This window comes from Cervus canadensis, chromosome 21 (assembly GCF_019320065.1).
Source record: "Cervus canadensis isolate Bull #8, Minnesota chromosome 21, ASM1932006v1, whole genome shotgun sequence".
In the NCBI taxonomy this organism is placed as follows: Eukaryota; Metazoa; Chordata; class Mammalia; order Artiodactyla; family Cervidae; genus Cervus; species Cervus canadensis.
This window is the reverse complement of record NC_057406.1, coordinates 53659566-53678278: the sequence shown is the minus strand read 5'-3', so window position 1 is coordinate 53678278 and position 18713 is coordinate 53659566. Positions and strand designations below refer to the sequence as shown.

Here is an 18713-nt window from a genome sequence, read left to right as displayed (position 1 = left end):
CCTCTAACCTGAGACAACCTCCAGCATGTATGTGAATGTCACGAGGCCAGAACTGAGAACAGTGCCTGATACTTCGTAGCTGCTCAAATGTTTGTTTGGAAGGATGAATGGCCCCTAGAGGTAGGTACTGTTATTACCTCCCTCTTTGACAAGTGAGGAAACAGAGGCACTCAGAGATGAGTGACTTTCCAAAGGTTTCACCTCTGGTTAGAGGCAAGTTTCAAACACAGTGGGACTCAAGCACTTGCCTTGAAACCTCTTCACTACACTAGCTCTACGCTATGTACCAAGAGCAAGGCACACATTGTCCCACTTAATCTCTTTGTATTATCCCCATTTTACAGACCTGGTAGCCAGAGTCTTAATTACCTTCAATTAAAAAGTGCACATAAGGATTTGAGCATGCTGATTAGAAGGAGTGTTAAGTGGTACTGTGGTGAGAACATGGGGTTGGGATGCCTGACAGACCTTAAGTCAAACATTGGCTCAGACACAACCAAAGTGATTTAGCATGCACACAAGCAGCCATTTGGAGGTTGTTTGACTTCTGATTTGCCATTAGCTCTAAGCTCTGTGTGGGAAGGGCAGTGTCTATCTTATTCACTGCTTAGCATCTAGCCCAGTGTTCGACCCAGGACAGGCATTCAGTAAGTACCAGGTGGCTTGACCTAAACTTCATTACGACTCCCTTCCTTTAGAAGAATACAAAGATTCAAAGGGCAACATTCTGCCCCTACCCTGAAAAAACAAGAAGCGTGTACGCATGCTAAGTCGCTTCAGTCATGTCTGACTCTGTGTAATCCTATGGACTGTAGCCTGCCAGGCTCCTCTATCCATGGGATTCTCCAGGCAAGAATCCTGGAGTGGGTTGCCGTGCCCTCCTCCAGGGAAGAAAACAAGAAGAAAAAGGCCCAACAGTTTCTTTATGGGAGAGGCAGTAGTGACCTGCATGCCGCTCCAGCAGAGGCTCAGCGCCTGGCCCCAAAACAAGCAGTGGTGATTGTATGTTTCCTTACGAGTCTGGGTCACAGTTTCTCGCCCCACGAAAGCTGGCGAGAGGAGAAGAGAGCTGAGTCCAATGCTGCTAGGAATGGTGAGTAGAACCAGGAAGCTGGACCACTCTGGGCTTGCACCCCTCTGTTCAGTTCTCCACAAACTTTGCTGGGCCCCTCCTCCACACCTGGCCCTGTGTGAGGCCCTAGGGGCACGACCATCATGGGTACAGCCAGCACTGTTAGGGTGCTCACAGTCATGCTCTCCATTGCCTTCTAGAAGGAAAAACAGGACAGGGAGCATGACTGTAAAAACTTGGAATGGTCCTGGAGCATCGGAAGCTTGCCCACTGCTCTGGCATGCACTAGTGCATGGGAGGGACATGGAGACTAGACCTGGGTTCCAGGTTCAGCTCTGCTGCCTTGGGCAAGGTTCACCGGCTCGGGGAGGCTCAGTCTGCTCATCTGTGATTTGGGGGTGATAAGTGAGTCTTCCCTCATGACACAGGACGTGGCATAAACTAAGCAGTCTATCAGCTGAATTATGATTTTAGTGACCATCTCTAACTTTCTCAACAGGGGAAGGCAGGCTGGAGGCTGTTGCAGAGGAAGAAATATGAACCTGAGAGGAGCTCTGGGGTCACCAGGAAAGAAACTTGAGGGATGTGGCCCAATGTTTCAGCTGCTCCGTTTTCTTCTGAATAGAGGTCTCTAATAGGAGCACCTTTGAACTCTGTTTATAAACATGACCTACTTAGGTTGGAGGCAGAAAGTCTTCCTGCAATACAACAGTGTTGAGGGGGTATAGTGGAAACCGAAGGGGCTGGGGGCTCTCAGGAGAGCTTGCCCCTCTTCTCAGGGGAACCCCACTCTGCAGCTTCCCGAGTGATGTCACTGTGAAGGTCTTGGGTCTTCCCAAGCTGCCATAACCCCTTCCTCCAGGAAGCTGCCTGAGAGCTAATGCGGACTCACCCTCTGTCCTCATGCTCGCTTCTCCCAGCCCCTAACCCCCGAGGCATGAGCAGGGCCAGCTGAACAAAGGAAGGAAGAAGTCAACAGACTCTGGCCTAGGGGATTTCCCAGGCAGAGGCTGCGATGGGCTGTTGAGGGAAAGCACAGATATGTTTAGGATGGTGGTGTTCTGTAGTCCTCCCATGTCCTCTGCTGCTAAGAACAGCAACCCGACCATATCAGGATAATATCTGGAGCATTAGTCTCCCAGTCTTTGTCCACAGGGGCCACAAGTTCAGAGAAGTAAGTCACCATCCACTTCCTTCTTAGACATCTACTGTGATTGACAGGTCCATCTGCCAATAGGTGGGCTGACTCCCGTGACTCTCCACGGAAAAGCAGGCAGCACATCTAGTGCCTCCAGGCTGCCATACGCCAAGAGAGGTGGCAAGCTTTGTTCCTCATTTGTTGATGCCACCTAGGGAATGGCAGCTGGCACCAAGGGTCCTGTGTGGGGCCTTCTGCCTGACGTTGTGTCCTGCCCGATATCCCAGAACCCATTTTCCCCAGCAGTGTGGACCCATGTCCTTGTAAATCAACTGGTTCCTCCACCTGGGCCGACCCCTTTAACAGGAACAACAGGAGGGATGGGATCCCAGGGAGGAGGACAGGTTGGGAATGCCACTTTGTTAACCAACATACTCTTTCTTTTTAAACAAATAGAAAGACACACGCCCTGGTGGAGCATCTTACACTGGATGATGAGCTTCCGGTGCTCATCACGAGTGTCCTCCATGGTGTAAAGGGTTTGCTTGGTAATGCTGTTGAGGTCCACGTTCCTCCAGTCTTCCAGCATTTGGAACGTGATGTCTGCACTGTGGATCACTGTTCGAGATGCCTGGAAATCCAATCCAATCAACTCATTAGCTCATGGGTTGTTAGGTTCAAACCCTTCCCTTTATTTCCTTTCAGTTCTTTTTAATGAATCTGCTCATGGTGCTTCGCAAAGTGCTTTGAAATTCAAGAAAACTCAGAAGATGAGTCTGTAACTTGGAAGATCTGTATACTGTTTTCTGTGGCTCTCTCCTCATGTCTCTGTTTATAAGAAACTACCCCACGGTGGCCTAGGCCAGAACAAACCTGCTATTCCCCACCCCTCCTCCCCCCGACCTTCCCATCCCAACTTTGGTCTTGACCCGGTGGAACAGTGGGATGAGGCCCAGAGATCTGTCAGCCTCCTGATGGGAGCTTGTTGGTGAGAGCTCTGTGTTTAACAACCCATGTCTCTAGCACCTGATGATTGACAGGCTCAGATTTTGGAAAGGTCCCACTACCCTTGGGACTATGATAGAGTTCAGCCTCAGAAATGTTACAAGGTGTATTTTTCATCTAAATACATTCTGAAGCAGTTTATGGTCTACCTTTTTGTTTTTGTTTTTCAGTTTTTATGTGACTATAATGACTAAAACAAAGATGAATAATTGAGATAGAAGAAAAGGAAAACTATACCTTAAGCTGAGTGGTTTGTTAATGTAAGTGTGAATATGAGTGTATGTGTGTTTAATCTGTGGCTTCCCCAGCAATCCTCATAGTAATTTAAATTTGAGAGCTGGAACAATACTCGGAACAATAGTTGGGACTAGCAAGTTGGAACAATATTGATAAAAGCAAAGAAAAACATTTCCAGAATCATTTCCTTTCCTTGCATGTTTTCAAAAATGTCTTTAATAAAACAAGATTTCAAAGACACGTGGACCTTTTAAGTCTGCTAATGCTCGTGAATTTCCAATCAGATGTAAATACTGACAGCCCCTTTAACATGTAGACTGTCTGAGCACAGGTGAAATCTTCCTCATATCAGTGTAGAATGCTTTGCAGGACATAGGCAGCCAGAATATATGAAGACATGAAAGGTGAGTTGGGTTGATTTCTAATGATAATGAGAACAACTGAATATGGAAATTTCAGATTCTGGATTCAAACATACTGAGTTCAAATCCTGACCTTGCTGCTGATCAGCTGATTGATCAGAGGCAGGCAAGGAGAGTAATTTCAGTCTCCTGACCTCTAAAATAGAGATACAATAGTATGCATCTCTTTAGGAGGGCTATTGTGGGATATTCCTTGGGGTAACGTTTGCAAGGTGCAGAGTTTAGGGAGTAAGAGCCCCGTTGGGAGGGCACTGACACCTCGGGGCCTTTGCACTGACTGCTCCAGGTGCTGGAACGTTCTCCTCTCACCCTGCCCTGGCCTCCCGGCCTTCATGTATGCTCCAAGTGAGGGGCAGCGCCCACGCAGAGGCCTTCTCTAGCCACGTCATCTGAATAGCATCTAAAATGCTTGGTTATTCTCTATTTCCACTCACTTTCCTTCACAACACTTATCACTTTTTATTATTTTGGTGTTGTTTTTTTTTTTTTTTTTCCTGCTGAGGCCAAGTGTCTGGCATATAATAAGCATAAGTGTCTGGTACACACAGTAGGCACTCAAAGGGTTTTGTGGGATGAATGACTGAGATATGAATGACAAGTTGCCTCCTTAGTGTATCCAGAAGGGCATGAATATTTGGCTCTTGGTTTTGAGTATCTGGGGGGGCAGGGGTAGGGGTGGGCATTTGGTCAGATGTTGTTAAGTCTGACTTGCTTTGTGTATGTTTAGGAAAGCTCGCCAGGATATTAGCTGAGATGTTACATGATGTTTCATCCCCCTTACTAATCCTGATCCTTTGGCTGGTCCAGGAATGTGTCTGGTGGCTGTCCAGTGAAGATGGGAAAGGTAGCAATCGCTGATTAACTTATGTACTGTCTGTGTGGAAAGTGGAGAGAGTGTGTCTGTGTGTGCACGTGAGCATGTAGGCTGTTGTGGGCATGCAAATAGATGCTTTTACTACACGGTACATTAAAGGGTCAAGCCTTTCCACACTTCCCAAATGTCTAGTTCTATGTCCTAAAACCATATCTATTTCCCTGATATGACCCTAAGATTGGCTCTTCCAAGCTGGGGAAAAGGACCAGAAGAGAGTCACCCTCAGAAATATGACAATGTTTCTTTTTTTCCCTTTTTAAAGAATATCTCAAATCAATTAATTTTATACACACATTAAAATATTTTATATTTAATAAATATGTAAGCTACAAAGACAAAAATGACAATTCCCAAGACCCAATACCCATGATGAATATGACTTTCCATGAACTAGAATTTACCATCCTTAACGGCTGGAAATGTTTGCTTCTATCAAATTGCTAATTTTGGTTTTATAAAAGTATTATTGTTTTTGTTTAAAAAGATACACATTTATGCAATAGAAATTTAGCAGAAAACGTTTAACAAGAAACTTTTGATCTTTATGTGTAGATGTTATGTGTTTAGTGATATTAATGGAATCCTCAGACTTATGTTGAGTCCTAAAACCTTTTGATGGAGAGAGGTAGGATTTGAAAACTAACCCTGGCAGTGTTTACTTTGTTAATATTCCTCTTATTTCCTGAACCCCATTCATCTGTGAGGCTCTACCCTACCCCGGAACAGTGCCCGGGAGTGGCCTCTGTGACCGCGTGAGTGTGGAGGGTCTCCCTCTGATCTCCAAATCACCCTTGTGCCATTTCATTCCAGGGGCAGGGCTGGAACAGTGAGGTGTGTGTGGGGGGTGGGTGAGGGGGGTACTTTTATACTTTCTGGTTCCTGGCCTGGAGCCTTCCTTCAGGCCACTCCAACTAGATACCCCCATCACCACCTTGAGTAACCAGCACCAACCTGAAACCAACAGTGTAAGGCAGAGGTTACAGACCCGAACACATAAACAAGACAGACGGGTGACACTCAGGAGCGAGGTGGGCCAAGCGTAAGAGGAAGTGGGGGTGATGATGAAGAAGCTCAGCCCATCTAGCTGCTTGCTACCCTGGGGAAATTAGTTCTGGAGTTGCAGGTCTTAAAAGTTTTCTACAGAAAATATGGGTGTTTAGTTGTCATCTCCTAGTTTCAACTGTTAGTGACTAAATGAAAAAATATTTTTGAACCTATGCCAGTTCAACAAAAATAACACCACACATCTAGGGCCAGATTTGACCTGTAGCCACCAGTTTGTCCCCTCTGCTTTAAGGTCATTCATATTTTAATGAATGTTTTGGGCTGCCTTAACAGACTTAGAGTCACTTCCTTGAGGTGCAAAATGAACAGAAATGCAAAGATTTATGCCTTCAGTTAGAACTATAGAACTAGAGTGGGATCTTCTAATTTTTACTATATATACTTTTATTAGTTTTATTTTTTTAGTAGTAAGTACATATCACTTGCATGCTAAAAAGAACAGAAATCTGGGGCAAAAACAAAATTGGGGTGATTCTGCACCCCACCCCAGGTTACATGTGGCAATGGTGAAGGCATTCTTGACTATCGCAACTGAAGTGGTATTTGGGGGTGGGTGGCCTTACTGGCATTGAGTAAATAGAGGCCAGGGATGCTACTAAACATCTACAACACACAAAACAACTCCCCACAGGAAAGAATCACCCAGCCCCAAAAGGCAGCAGTGGCTGAGAAACCCCGACGTACTCAAGCAAAACACAAGCTTGCGGACCTAGAGTATCTGAAGGGTTAATGGACAAATGACGTCAGAAATTATTTTCTATGTTGGCTGAAACCATTTAGTGATGGGCTGACATTTCAATTCCTCATCTGTAGAAATTTAAGATAATAGTGAGAGTGTACTAGTGTTTTTTAAAAGACTTTTTTGGATGTGGAATCATTTTTAAAGTCTCTATTGAACTTGTTACAATATCGCCTCTGTTTCATGTTTTGGTTTTTTGGTCACAAGGGATGTGAGACCATAGCTCCCAATCCAGGGATAGAACCTGGACCCCCTGCATTGGGGTGGAGGGGGTGAAGTCTTAGTCCTTGGACCGCCAGAGAAGTCCCATGAGAGTGTACTATTAAACAGCCACATCCTGATGGAGCCTCTCCAGAGTTTCCCGTGGATTTGCCCCTCAGTTGCAATGACTTAGCAGTAGTTAGAACGTATAACACAGGACAGCTACCTGGCAAAGGTGATTTAGTGATGTTTGCCGTCTCAGGATTTGGGAAAATCTTCTTGACACTGCAAGAAGAAAAGAGTGAGTGTGAAATACTTGCATGCTTTATGGTCTGACCTGGGATTTTCCGGGAGCGATTTTCAAAAGTAGCTTCCTTATTTGCCTAACTTTGTCTCATGATCCAACACTATTTTCTATTACCCACTGGTGAAACCCTGCATCTGCTCTTTTGTTCTCCCATTTGGACAACTATGTCCTAAGATGGCGATATCTGGGGTACATATTTCAAAGTTGCCTGCACTCCACACTGGCAGGTGTGAGAAATTGTGGCGTCAATCAACCGTGAGTAAAAGCAATTATTTACTTGTCTTTCATTTCGCTAATTGCAAGTTCAATCTCTTCTCCCCATAAATAATTGCAGGAATCGAGTGGAAGCTTTGAAGAAGGCCCTTTAAAAAGTAGTGTATCTACTAGGAAACCTTGATTGAGCAGGGTTGCTTCTAGGATGGAACCCTGGGCAGCACCTTGAATATGGCTTTGTATTCACAATCTGTCGTTTTCAACCAACGGTCTCCATGCCCTATTGGTGTGTTTTGATGACTGGGTCCTCTGCTAACATAACAGGCTGATGCTTTGAAGTGGGGTGATCTGTAGATTTTGAAGCAGAGAAGCCACATGCCAGTCCGAGATCTTCGTCCTTACAGAGTCCTCTGGAGAGGTGTATGTCTCTACTCCTTGTAAGTTCTCCAAGTGCACCCCCAAGGCTCCCTGGGGAGAGTGGGTGCCTCCAGGCATGGACAGGTGGCAGGTGCGACAAACCTCCTGGCTTCAGACTTTCACCAGGTTTGTTTTGCCAGCGTAATTAAAATGGGCACGGGGCATTCTTCTCATTAATTTCTGAACTGGTCAAGAAACAGTCAGAAATTTCCCTGGGATTATTCCAATTTGTGCTCAGAGCCAGCTTGGTTGGAAAAATAGGGCGTGGGGTGGAGGAATGAGGGGTAGGTGGGTGGGGTGGGGGGACAGATGAACTTCTAATTTTCCAGGGCGATCAATCGTTAATCCTTCTCCTTAATTACTTTTTCTTTAACTTTGTGATGTGGAATTTAGTGCTCGTGAAAAGAAAAGAACTGAGAGCCGTGAAATAAAGCGGGCTTTATCAATAGGTGATGGGCACGGCAGGCGGCCTCAAAGGGAGTCTGAAAGGGCCCCCTTTGCCTGTGGAGAGAGGGTAATTTGATCTCCTTCATTTTTCTTGCTGGCACTTATTTCGGGCAAGAATGGCAATCTGTATTCAAATGGGGCTCTAAGAAACATATATCTCAAAACTCTGTTTTACTTAAAATCATTTCATCTTTACTTAACGGCACGTGAGACTTCCCACAAGTACGGACACAGTAAGCCAGAGAAACAGGCCCAGTTTTCTCAGGCAAAATGAATGCTCGTGGACTGAGTGGTGACGCTTGTCAGAGAAAAGATCCACAGTCTCAGTACCCTGTGAGAAATATAAATTTTGCTTTCCCCTTAGGCAGAGAACTAAATATGTGGACCCCTGAAGCTGTTTTTTGTCTTCTATTAGCCCCATTTTGTGGGCAGGAGCTTCGGGGAAATCTCAGTTTTAGGGTCAGAAAGATGTGAGTTCAACTTCTGGCCCCTAATTACCAGCTATGTGGCTATGTAGCTTTGGGGAACTTTCTTTGCCTCTCTGAGCCTCATCAGAGGGATATTGTTTTCTACATCAGCAAGTGAGTGAGGATTAACTAGAATAAAAAGTGTGGCAGTGACAGCAGAAACGTGGATGTCAGACAGACAGACCTGCCTCTGCCGCTGACTCCGTCTCTGAGCCTGTTTCATTTTCTGTAAAGGAGAGGTGTGCCACCCATAATAAACATTTTGTAAGGATTAACTAAATTAATGCATGGAAACTGCTAAGCATAGTACTCGGTGCTTTGTAGGCACCAGTAAATTGTTAGCTCTAATTGTTATTTTATTAACAACCTGTGTAAAATACTTGGTACTAAAATGTTACCCTCCCTTCCCCTCTGCTTCCAAACTGAGTACTTACATTCAAACTTGATGTTTCGCAAATTTTCTGGGAGGTCATGGAGAGCTACTTTTAGCCACTCATCCAGCTGCTTAGCAAACTTCCGGATCACCTGAGTCAAGCTAGAAAGACAAATGACACATGGTAGGTGCCTTGAGGGCTTCCCAGGTGGCTCAGTGGTTAAATAATCCACCTGCCAATGCAGAAGATGTGGGTTCGATCCCTGGGTAGGGAAGATTTCGGGCAGAAGGAAATGACGACCCATTCCAGCATTCTTGCTTGGGAAATCCCATGGACAGAGGAGCCTGGCAGGCTACAGTCCATGGGGGCTGCAAGAGAGTCAGACACAATTTAGCAACTAAACAATAGCAACAAAGGGCCTCATGTGTTCCCCACAGTACAGGCCACAGGCCTCCCTGTGGGGCCCTACAGAGTCTCAGGATCTCTGATGGTGTTTTGACTGCAACCATTAGGAGTCACTGAAAGCAGCAACCTCAGGGACAGTGCGGGCAGCCCAAGCTCTGAGGAGAGCTAGTGGGTCTGAGAAGGGTGCAGACAGAGCATGCGGCGGTGCTCACGCTGGTGGACGAGGAGACACATGTACACAGGTGGGGAAAAGCCCGCCGCAAGGCTTGGCGGCGTCTAGGATTCTGCAAGTAAGACTCCATCCTTCACAGTTTGGAAGAGGCTTGTGGGAGGGGTGTTGAGAGTGGGTTGTGGGCCTGAGAGCACCATTTGCAATTTGCAGTCTCCTCTTCAGGCTGCCCAGTCTTGTCCAAGCCCCTCAGCAGGGCAGGAACCCTGTCTGCCACTTACCGCCACGCCTGCACACCCAGCTGGGCTTGGGCTTGCTCAGATGCTTCCTCTTGGCAGGAACTGGGAAGCAACCGTGCATTTTTGAACCGACAAAGACAATACTGACACAGACCTTGAAACCATGTCCTATTTGGAAAGTCAAGGACTGTTTAGGGGCAGGAGGTGGGAGGGGGGTCAGAGGGGTGAAGGGTTGAGGGGGCAGTTGCTTGCAATCTGAGATGGGAATTCGCCGTTGAGGAGACATTGAGCACCATTTTCAGGCTCTTGCCATCAAAAGAATCCACTCTTCACGCTGGGTTCGGTGTCCTCTGTGGGGTCCTCCTTAGCCATGCCGGCCACAAGGACTTCTCCCTCTGCTGACCACCCACACCATCCTTGCCTTCCACCAACACCACCTACCTGCCCTCACTCAGTCTCCCTCTGATTCTTCCCCCAAGCTGGAAAGTCCTGTGTTTCTCTGCTCGCTCACTCTTTCCTGTTCTGTGACTTATTCCAACCTTCTCGGTGCCCTTCACGCTTCCAATCTCCCAACATCGCCCCCGCCCCACCCCGTCCACCAGCAGGTGGCATCACCTCCTACCTCTCAGGGAAAACAAACCCCCAAAGAAGTCAGCCTTCCTGATGGAATCAAGGAGCCAGCCCCATCTCTTCCCCTCCTGCCTTCTCAGGAACCTTCCATTTCTGACTGCCCCTTCTCTTGATTATTCACATTTTCCTCCCTCTCCATCATTTCTCTTGGTGTTTTAATGGGTTCAAGAATCTCATCTTAAAAACAAAAACCCCTCTTCTTTCATCACTCTGTCTCCTCAAGCTACTGCCATCTTTCTTCCACTTCTCAGACATACTTCTTCAGTTGTTTAGACTCTGTCTCTTCTTCTTCACCTCCTATTTACTCCTCACCTCACTCCTGTCCCTCCACCTGCCCACAGGTCCCACCCAGGCAGCAACCTCCATCCATGACACAAACGCCATGGATTCATTCTGATTCGTGTTGTTTCTGATTCTTGACATCTGACAGCATTCAGTTCTGTGAGCCCTTCCTCCTTTCTGAAACCTTTGCTTCCCTTGGTATCTGTGACCCCTCCATCTTCTTTCTCCTCAGTCACAAATCTTCAGTTCAGTTCAGTTGCTCAGTCGTGTCTGACTCTTTGCGACCCCATGAATCACAGCACACCAAGCCTCCCTGTCCAACGCCAACTCCCAGAATTTACTCAAACTCATGCCCATTGAGTCGATGATGCCATCCAGCCATCGCATCCTCTGTCGTCCCCTTCTCCTCCTGCCCCCAATCCCTCCCAGCATCAGGGTCTTTTCCAATGAGTCAACTCTTCCCATCAGGTGGCCAAAGTACTGGAGTTTCAGCTTTAGCATCAGTCCTTCCAACGAACACCCAGGACTGATCTCCTTCAGGATGGACTGACTGGATCTCCTTGCAGTCCAAGGGACTCTCAAGGGTCATCTCCAACACCACAGTTCAAAAGCATCAATTTTTTGGCGCTCAGCTTTCTTCACAGTCCAACTCTCACATCCATACATGACCACTGGAAAAACCACAGCCTTGACTAGCTGGACCTTTGTTGGCAAAGTACTATCTCTGCTTTTTAACATGCTATCTAGGTTGGTCATAACTTTCCTTCCAAGGAGTAAGCGTCTTTTAATTTCATGGCTGCAATCACCATCTGCAGTGATTTTGGAGCCCAAAAAAATAAAGTCTGACACTGTTTCCACTGTTTCTCCATCTATTTCCCATGAAGTGATGGGACCAGATCAAAGCTTAGTCCCCTCTATTTGGCCATTACGTCTTCCAGTTCTTCCAAGTCTAGTCCTTAGCCTTCTTTTATCATGCTGTATTCCTTCCCTAGATAGTTTCTCCATGCCTGCAGCTTCAGTCACCGTCTGCACTCACTTTCATATCTTCAGAGCAGATGACTTCAGAACTCCAGACACCACCATTTCAAAGCCCTCAAAGATTCATCAAATTAAACACGTTCAAACAGAATTCATCATTTCCCCATCAGACCCGGTTCTTTTCTTGTGTTCTCTATTTCAGTGGGCACTCTACTTTCTGTTAAGTTTTGCTTTTAACACTTTTATTATGAAAAACTTTAAACCTCCAAATACCCATGACCCAGCATCAATAATTAGAGACATTTTGCTGGTTTGATTTGCAACATGCTACTCTTTCTTTTCTAGAGTGTTTTAAGCAAATTCAAGATCTTGTATCATTTCACCCCTAAAAACAGAGTATGCATTTCTAACTGAAAAGTTTTAAATATGTACATATATTCAATATGTACATACATGCACACACAAACACTTAAAACCACCATGCCATTGTGTTGACAATGAGAGTAAAATTCTACAAAAGAAAGTGTGAGGAGCTAGCCTATCAAATATTAAAATACATTTTAAAGCACAGAGCTTAAAGATAGCATGACCCTGAAACATGAATATGCGTGGGTGTGTACTAAGTCGCTTCAGTCGTGTCCAACTCTTTGTGACTCCATAGACTATAGCCTGCCAGTCTCCTCTGTCCATGGGATTCTCCAGGCAAGAATAGTGGAGTGGGTTGCCGTGCCCTCCTCCAGGGGAATCTTCCCGACCCAGAAATTGAACCCATGTTTCTTTTGTCTCCTGCATTGGCAGCTGGGTTCTTTACCACTAGCACCACCTAGGAAGCACAGAACATGAATATACAGCAATATAAATGGTATAGGCTAGGAAAGCTAGAAATAGTACCAATATGTATAACATTTACTACATAAAATAGGAGGCACCTTAAATCTGTGAAGAGAAGATAGAATAATTAACATATGTATTGGGATAAGAAGAATCACTGGGGGAAAAAGGCATACTTTACATCTTACACAAGGATGAATTATAAATTGAATAAAAGTTCAAAGGTACAAAATTAAACAATAAGTTTTGTGGGATAAGCCATGGGAAAATTGTATTGTAACTGAGGTGGGGAAGAGGTCTAAAACAATGATACAAAATCCAGAAGCCATAAAAACTAGGGCTGATAAACTCAACTACGCGAATACATTTTCTGTATGGCAAAAATAAAAGAACAAAATGAGAAAATATTTGCAACTCTTATTACAGATAAATGGTTAATATCCCTAAAAATTAAAATGCTCTTAAAAATCAATGAGAAAAACATCAACTACCAAATTGAAAAACAGTCAAAGATTAAGAGCTGAGAGTTCACAGGGAAGAAATAAAAGTCACTCTTAAAGGCATGAAGGGATATTCTACACCATTCATAATAAGATAAATGCAAATTAAAACTTCACTGAGAAAAGTTTAAGTCACATAGGCTTTGAACTAGGAATTGAGCCCTTTGGGAATTGATCCTGCATGTATACTCTGTGCAGTAGGATGAAGGGTTGTTTCCCCCAAAATAAGTCCACTGGAACCCATTAAGTTGACCTTATTTGATATAAGGGTTTTTAGAGATGTGATTAAATTAAGGATCTTGAGATGAAACCTTGGATTAACTGGGTGGGCCCTAAACCCAATGCCAGTGACAAGAGACAGCGAGACATAGAGTGGGGGTCAATGTGAAGATGGAGGCAGAGACGAGCGGTGCAGCTGCAAACCGCGGAGTGCCCAGGACCGATGGCAGCCGCCAGAAGCTGGGAGAGAGGTGTGGGACAGATCTCCTCTCGGTCTCTGCAAGGAACCAACCCTGTGCGCCAAGTCGCTTCAGTCACGTCCAACTCTGCGACCCCATGGATTGCAGCCCGCCAGGCTCCTCTGTCCGTGGGACTTTCTGGGCAAGAATACTGCCGAGGGCAGCCACGCCCTCCTCCTGGGGGATCTTCCTGACCCATGGATCGAACCTGCATCTCTCATGTCTCCTGCATTGTCAGGTGGGTTCTTTACCACGAGCACCACCTGGGAAGCCCAAGGAACCAACCCTGACAGCACCCTGATGTCAGACTTCCAGCCTCCAGAACTGTGAGGCAATATATTTGTTTTTTTTCAGACCACCCAGTTTGTGGTACTTTTTGTTACTGCAGCCCTAGGAAACTAACAAACCGCACTGTGTAGGAGAATGTCCTGAGAACATTATTCATCACAGTCCTGTACAGCAGTGGGACAAGACAGGGAACATCAAGACAACGAATTCAACTCAACACAAAGGCACAATATGCAGGTGTTAAAAAAGAAGAAAAAAACAAACCTCATTATAGGCAGATGTAGAATGCTCTCTGTAACAGTCCCAACAGGAAACAGATGCCACTCAAAATAGTGGAGTTTATTTATAAGGGACAAGTCATAAAGGCGTGGCTAGGCATAGGTGAACCCATAAGGCTGACTGCAGCGACCCAGGTTTAGGGCCAGCAGGCTGTCACCCACCTCACAGCCAAAGGACAGCGTGGAGGGAGAGAGAGAGAGGCTGCCTGAATGGGCGCAGAGCCCCAAGGAGGACGTGGCCAGCCAGCGGTGACCTCACGGGGAGGGAGGCAGAGAGGCTGTCTCTTGACTTCACTCTTCTCCCTCCTTCTGGCCCCCAACCCTTACACTGGCTGATCTGAGCTGGAAGCCACAGGGAAATGGAGCCCCATCGGGGGCTCACACCGTCCACCCTCCCCCGCTGCACCTCCCAGGGCAGAAGGCGGCACAGAAGACAGCGGAGCCTTCCTCTGCCGGGGCACAGAAGCTGTCCAACACAATCTTCAGGACTTGTTCCTTTTAGAAACAAGGTAGAAAACAGCATAAACAGGGTGTCACTAGAGCCTATTATACAGAGTGAAGTGCGTGAAGGTTGCTCAGTCATGTCTGACTTTTTGAGACCCCATGGACTGTCCATGGAATTCTCCAGGCAAGAATACTGCAGTGGGTAGCCTTTCGCTTCTCCAGGGATCTTCCCAACCCAAGGATCGAACCCAGGTCTCCCACGTTGCAAGCGGATTCTTTATCAGTTGAGCCACAAGGGAAGCCCTTACAGAGTGAAGTCAGTCAGAAAGAGAAAAACAAATACTGTATATGAACGCATATACGTGGAATCTAGAAAGATGGTACAGATGAATTTATTCTCAGGGCAGCAAAGGAGACACAGACATAAAGAACAGACTGTTCACAGTGGGGGGGGGAGAAGGTGGGAAGACTTGAGAGAGTAGAATTGGAACATATACGTTACCAGTTGTAAAACAGACAGCCAGAGGGAATTTACTGTGTGATGCAGGAACCCAGAGCCGGTGCTCTGTGACAACCGAGAGGGGTGGGATGGGGAGTGGGAGGTGGGAGGGAAGTTTAAGAGGGAGAGGACATGGGTATGTATCCCTGTGGCTGACTCATGTTGATGTATGACAGAAACCATCGCTATATTGTAAAGTAATTATCCTCCAATTAAAAATTAAATTAAATTAAAAAATAAAAAGTATATGTCATGCACTGGGTACATGTTAATAGCAGATCTGGATGCCCCCCCCCCAAGGAAATGTTTATATTTGATGTTTTGTGGGCAGGGACCTGGGTGTCGGGAAGAAGAGTAGAACAGAGACATTTCGCTGTGTATCATGTCATACTTTTTAAATTTTTTAAATGTTTTGTATTTGTTTTTTAAGACTTTTTTAAAAAAATGTGGACCAGTTTTTAAAGTCTTTATTGAATGTGTTACCATATTGCTTCTGTTTTATGTTTTTTGTTTCCAGGCTGCATGGCAAGTGGGGTCTTAGCTCCCCCACCAGGGAAGCTCCCACATCCAATGTACTGGAGAGTGAAGTCCCAACCACTGGACCGCAGGAGATTTTTGAAAGGTACAAGTGGCTTAAAATATTAAACTTCTTTACTTATATTTAAAAATATAAATAAAATTTAATGTCTTATACTTTAAAATTTAAAGTCCAGTTCTGCTTCATTGACTATGCTAAAGCCTTTGACTGTGTGGATCCAAACAAACTGTGGAAAATTTTAAAAGAGATGGGAAATACCAGACCACCTTATCTGTCTCCTGAGAAACCTGTATGCAGGTCAAGAAGCAACAGTTAGAACCAGACATGAAACAAGGGACTGGTTCAAAATTGGGAAAGGAGTATGTCAAGGCTGTATATTGTCACCCTGCTTATTTAACTTCTATGCAGAGTACATCATGCTAAATGCCAGACTGGATGACTCACAAGCTGGAATCAAGATGGCCAGGAGAAATATCAACAATCTCAGATATGCAGATGATACCAGTCTAGTGGCAGAAAGGGAACTGAAAATCCTCTTGATGAGAGGGAAAGGAAAGTGGAAAAGCTGTCTTACAACTCAACATTCAGAAGACTAAGATCAGGACCTCTGGTCCCATCACTTCATGGCAAATAGAAGAGGAAAAAGTGGAAGTAATGACAGATATTTTTTTAGTGGGGGAGGCTCTAAAGTCACTGCAGGTGGTGACTGCAGCCATGAAATTAAAAGATTTGCTCCTTGGAAGAAAAACTATGACAAACCTAGATGGTGTAGTAAGAAGCAGAGACATCATTTTACTGACAAAGGTCTGTACAGTCAAAGCTGTGATTTTTCCAGTAGTCATGTACAGACATTAGAGTTGGACCATAAAGAAGGCTGAGTGCTGAAGAACTGATGCTTTCAAATTGTGGTGCTGGAGGAGATTCTTGAGAGTCCCTTGGACAGCAAGGAGATCAAACTAATCAATCCTAAAAGAAATCAACCCTGAATATTAATTGGAAGGTCTGATGCTGAAACTGAAGCTCCAATACTTTGGCCAACTGATGCAAAGAACTGACTCATTGGAAAAGACCCTGATGCTGGGAAAGATTGAAGGCAAAAGGAGAAGGGGGCGGCAGAGGGTGAGATGCTAAGATAGCATTACTGACTCAATGGACATGAACTTGAGCAAACTCAGGGAGATAGTGGAGGACAGGGGAGCCTGGTGTGCTGCAGCCCATGAGGTTGCAAAGAGTGAGACATGACAGCAACTGAACAGCAACAACAAAATTAATGATCTTTACAAGGGAGGACCCCAAAGAACGCACAGTTACTTTCCATAACTGAGAAGTGGCCGAGGACCTGCCACACGGTGCTAGGAGAAAAAGTGTGCCCACCTGTCAGGTAGCGCCTGCAGCACGGTGGGCATCAGCACTCCGGAGATAGCCTTGTAGAGGATAGAGTCGCACACGCCGACGATGTTCACCACCGTGGAGGAGCCCAGCACAGGCAGCATGTGGGGCGGCATTCCTTGCCAAAAGTGCAGAAGGAAACTTTGAACCTGTATCGACCCACAGAGAGGAGAAGAACCGTGAGGTTACACAGGGCCCTCCCAGCAGACCCTGGGGACTTGGCCAAGGCCACTCCAGTCCACAGTGCTCTTCTCTGCTCCCCTTGCAGACGCAGAGGCTGTCTCAGCCTGGGGTGGATTAGGAGCTTTGGAAGGTTCTCCCATCCCAAGTCTTGACCCTGGCCATCAGTCCGCATACCCCCTGTGGGAGGAGCACCTGGCCTGGCAGCCTGGGGTCTGCTCTGCCCTGGGAGAGAGGAGTAGCTTGTCACCCCATTGGCCCCTTCATGCTTACTGGGGTCTGCGTAAAAAGGTTAAGAAAGGGAAAGTGGGACATGGCTTCTAAAAAGCTTGGAGCAAGCACTAGAACTACTCTTTGAGTCTGTTGGTGCCCTGGGGGCCCCAAAGAGTTCTGGAAAGGAAGAGAACAGTGTATGAGCTGCTGGTAAAAGGAATATGTCTAGAAGGAAAGAGAGTAGGTGCCACAAACTGAAGTCTCCTGATGCACATGTGCCCCCAAAATTGATAAACTGCAAGGGCCTCTTTGTATCCAGAGTCTACCGTTTTCTCAAAGAGCCTTTGGTGCAGCCTTGGCTGGCTGGTATTATTATGGGATGCTAGATGGTGATATCTGGACGGTAAACTATGACAACACCCCAACCCACAACTCTAACCACTAGCACAGAACAGAAATCTAGTAGGCACTCAAAATGGAATTATTCTTGTAAATACCAGTATAGCAGGCCCCTACATCTCTGTCTTCCCGGGTGTGAGTTGGAGGTCAGTGAGAGAGCAGGGGAGGGGGGGGAGGGGGGGGACAAGACAAAGGAAGTGAGGATGTTTACTCAGTGCATATAATAACATTTTCAAGGGGCTTCCCTAGTGACTCAGTAAAGAATCCACCTGCAACGTTTGACCCCTGGGTTGACCCCTGGGTTGGAAAGGCCCCCTGGAGAAGGGATAGGCTGCCCACTCTGGGCTTCCCTGGTGACTCAGTCAGTAAAGAATCCGCCTGCAATGTGAGAGACCTGGCTTCCATCACTGGGTTGGGAAGATCCCCTGGAGGAAGGTGTGGCAACCCATTCCAGTATTCTTGCCTGATGAATCCCCATGAACAGAGGAGCCTGGCGGGCTGCAGTCCACGAGGTCGCAAAGAGACGGACACAGCTGAGCAACTAATCACAGCACACCATTTCATGTTCCTACCTGGAGAATTCCAGGGGCAAAGAAGCCTGGAGGGCTACAGTCCACAGGGTCACAAAGAGTCAGACGCAACTAACATTGAGGAATGACTCATCTTAAGGTTAGGGAAGAAATAACTGAATTGCTGTGAATTCTTATAAGCTCGACTTGGTTCCTGGACCAGGTATCATTCTTTCCTCCAAGGATGGGCACTCCTGAACCCCAAGCACAGCACTGCCTATATTCCTGGTTCCATAAGTCAGTCTTGATCTGAACCAGGAAGTAATTCAGTACTTGAAGCTAACACTTTGGAGGTGGTATAATTATTGGTGTCAGCATTATGTATTTATCGAGTGCTACCATACGTCAGAAACTAAGCACAGTTACTCCCAGTTGATACTACAGCTAAGGATTGCTGCTCCCATTTTGTAGAGATTAACTTATTTGTCCAAAGCCAGACAGCAAGT

At 46.0% G+C, this 18713-nt stretch overlaps 1 protein-coding gene across 2 annotated transcripts in view; it reads right to left on the bottom strand.

Annotated features, from left to right (window-relative positions):
- The window catches only part of RFX4 (regulatory factor X4), a 173806-nt gene that overhangs the window by 42763 nt on the left and 112330 nt on the right, over positions 1–18713 (bottom strand). For both annotated transcript variants that reach the window (XM_043441490.1, XM_043441491.1), the window contains exons 8-11: positions 16892–17055; positions 9039–9139; positions 6980–7038; positions 2697–2841 (exon numbers count right to left, since the gene is read on the bottom strand). In XM_043441490.1, the coding sequence (XP_043297425.1) occupies positions 2697–2841; positions 6980–7038; positions 9039–9139; positions 16892–17055 (469 nt within the window). The remainder of the gene's footprint in view (positions 1–2696; positions 2842–6979; positions 7039–9038; positions 9140–16891; positions 17056–18713) is intronic.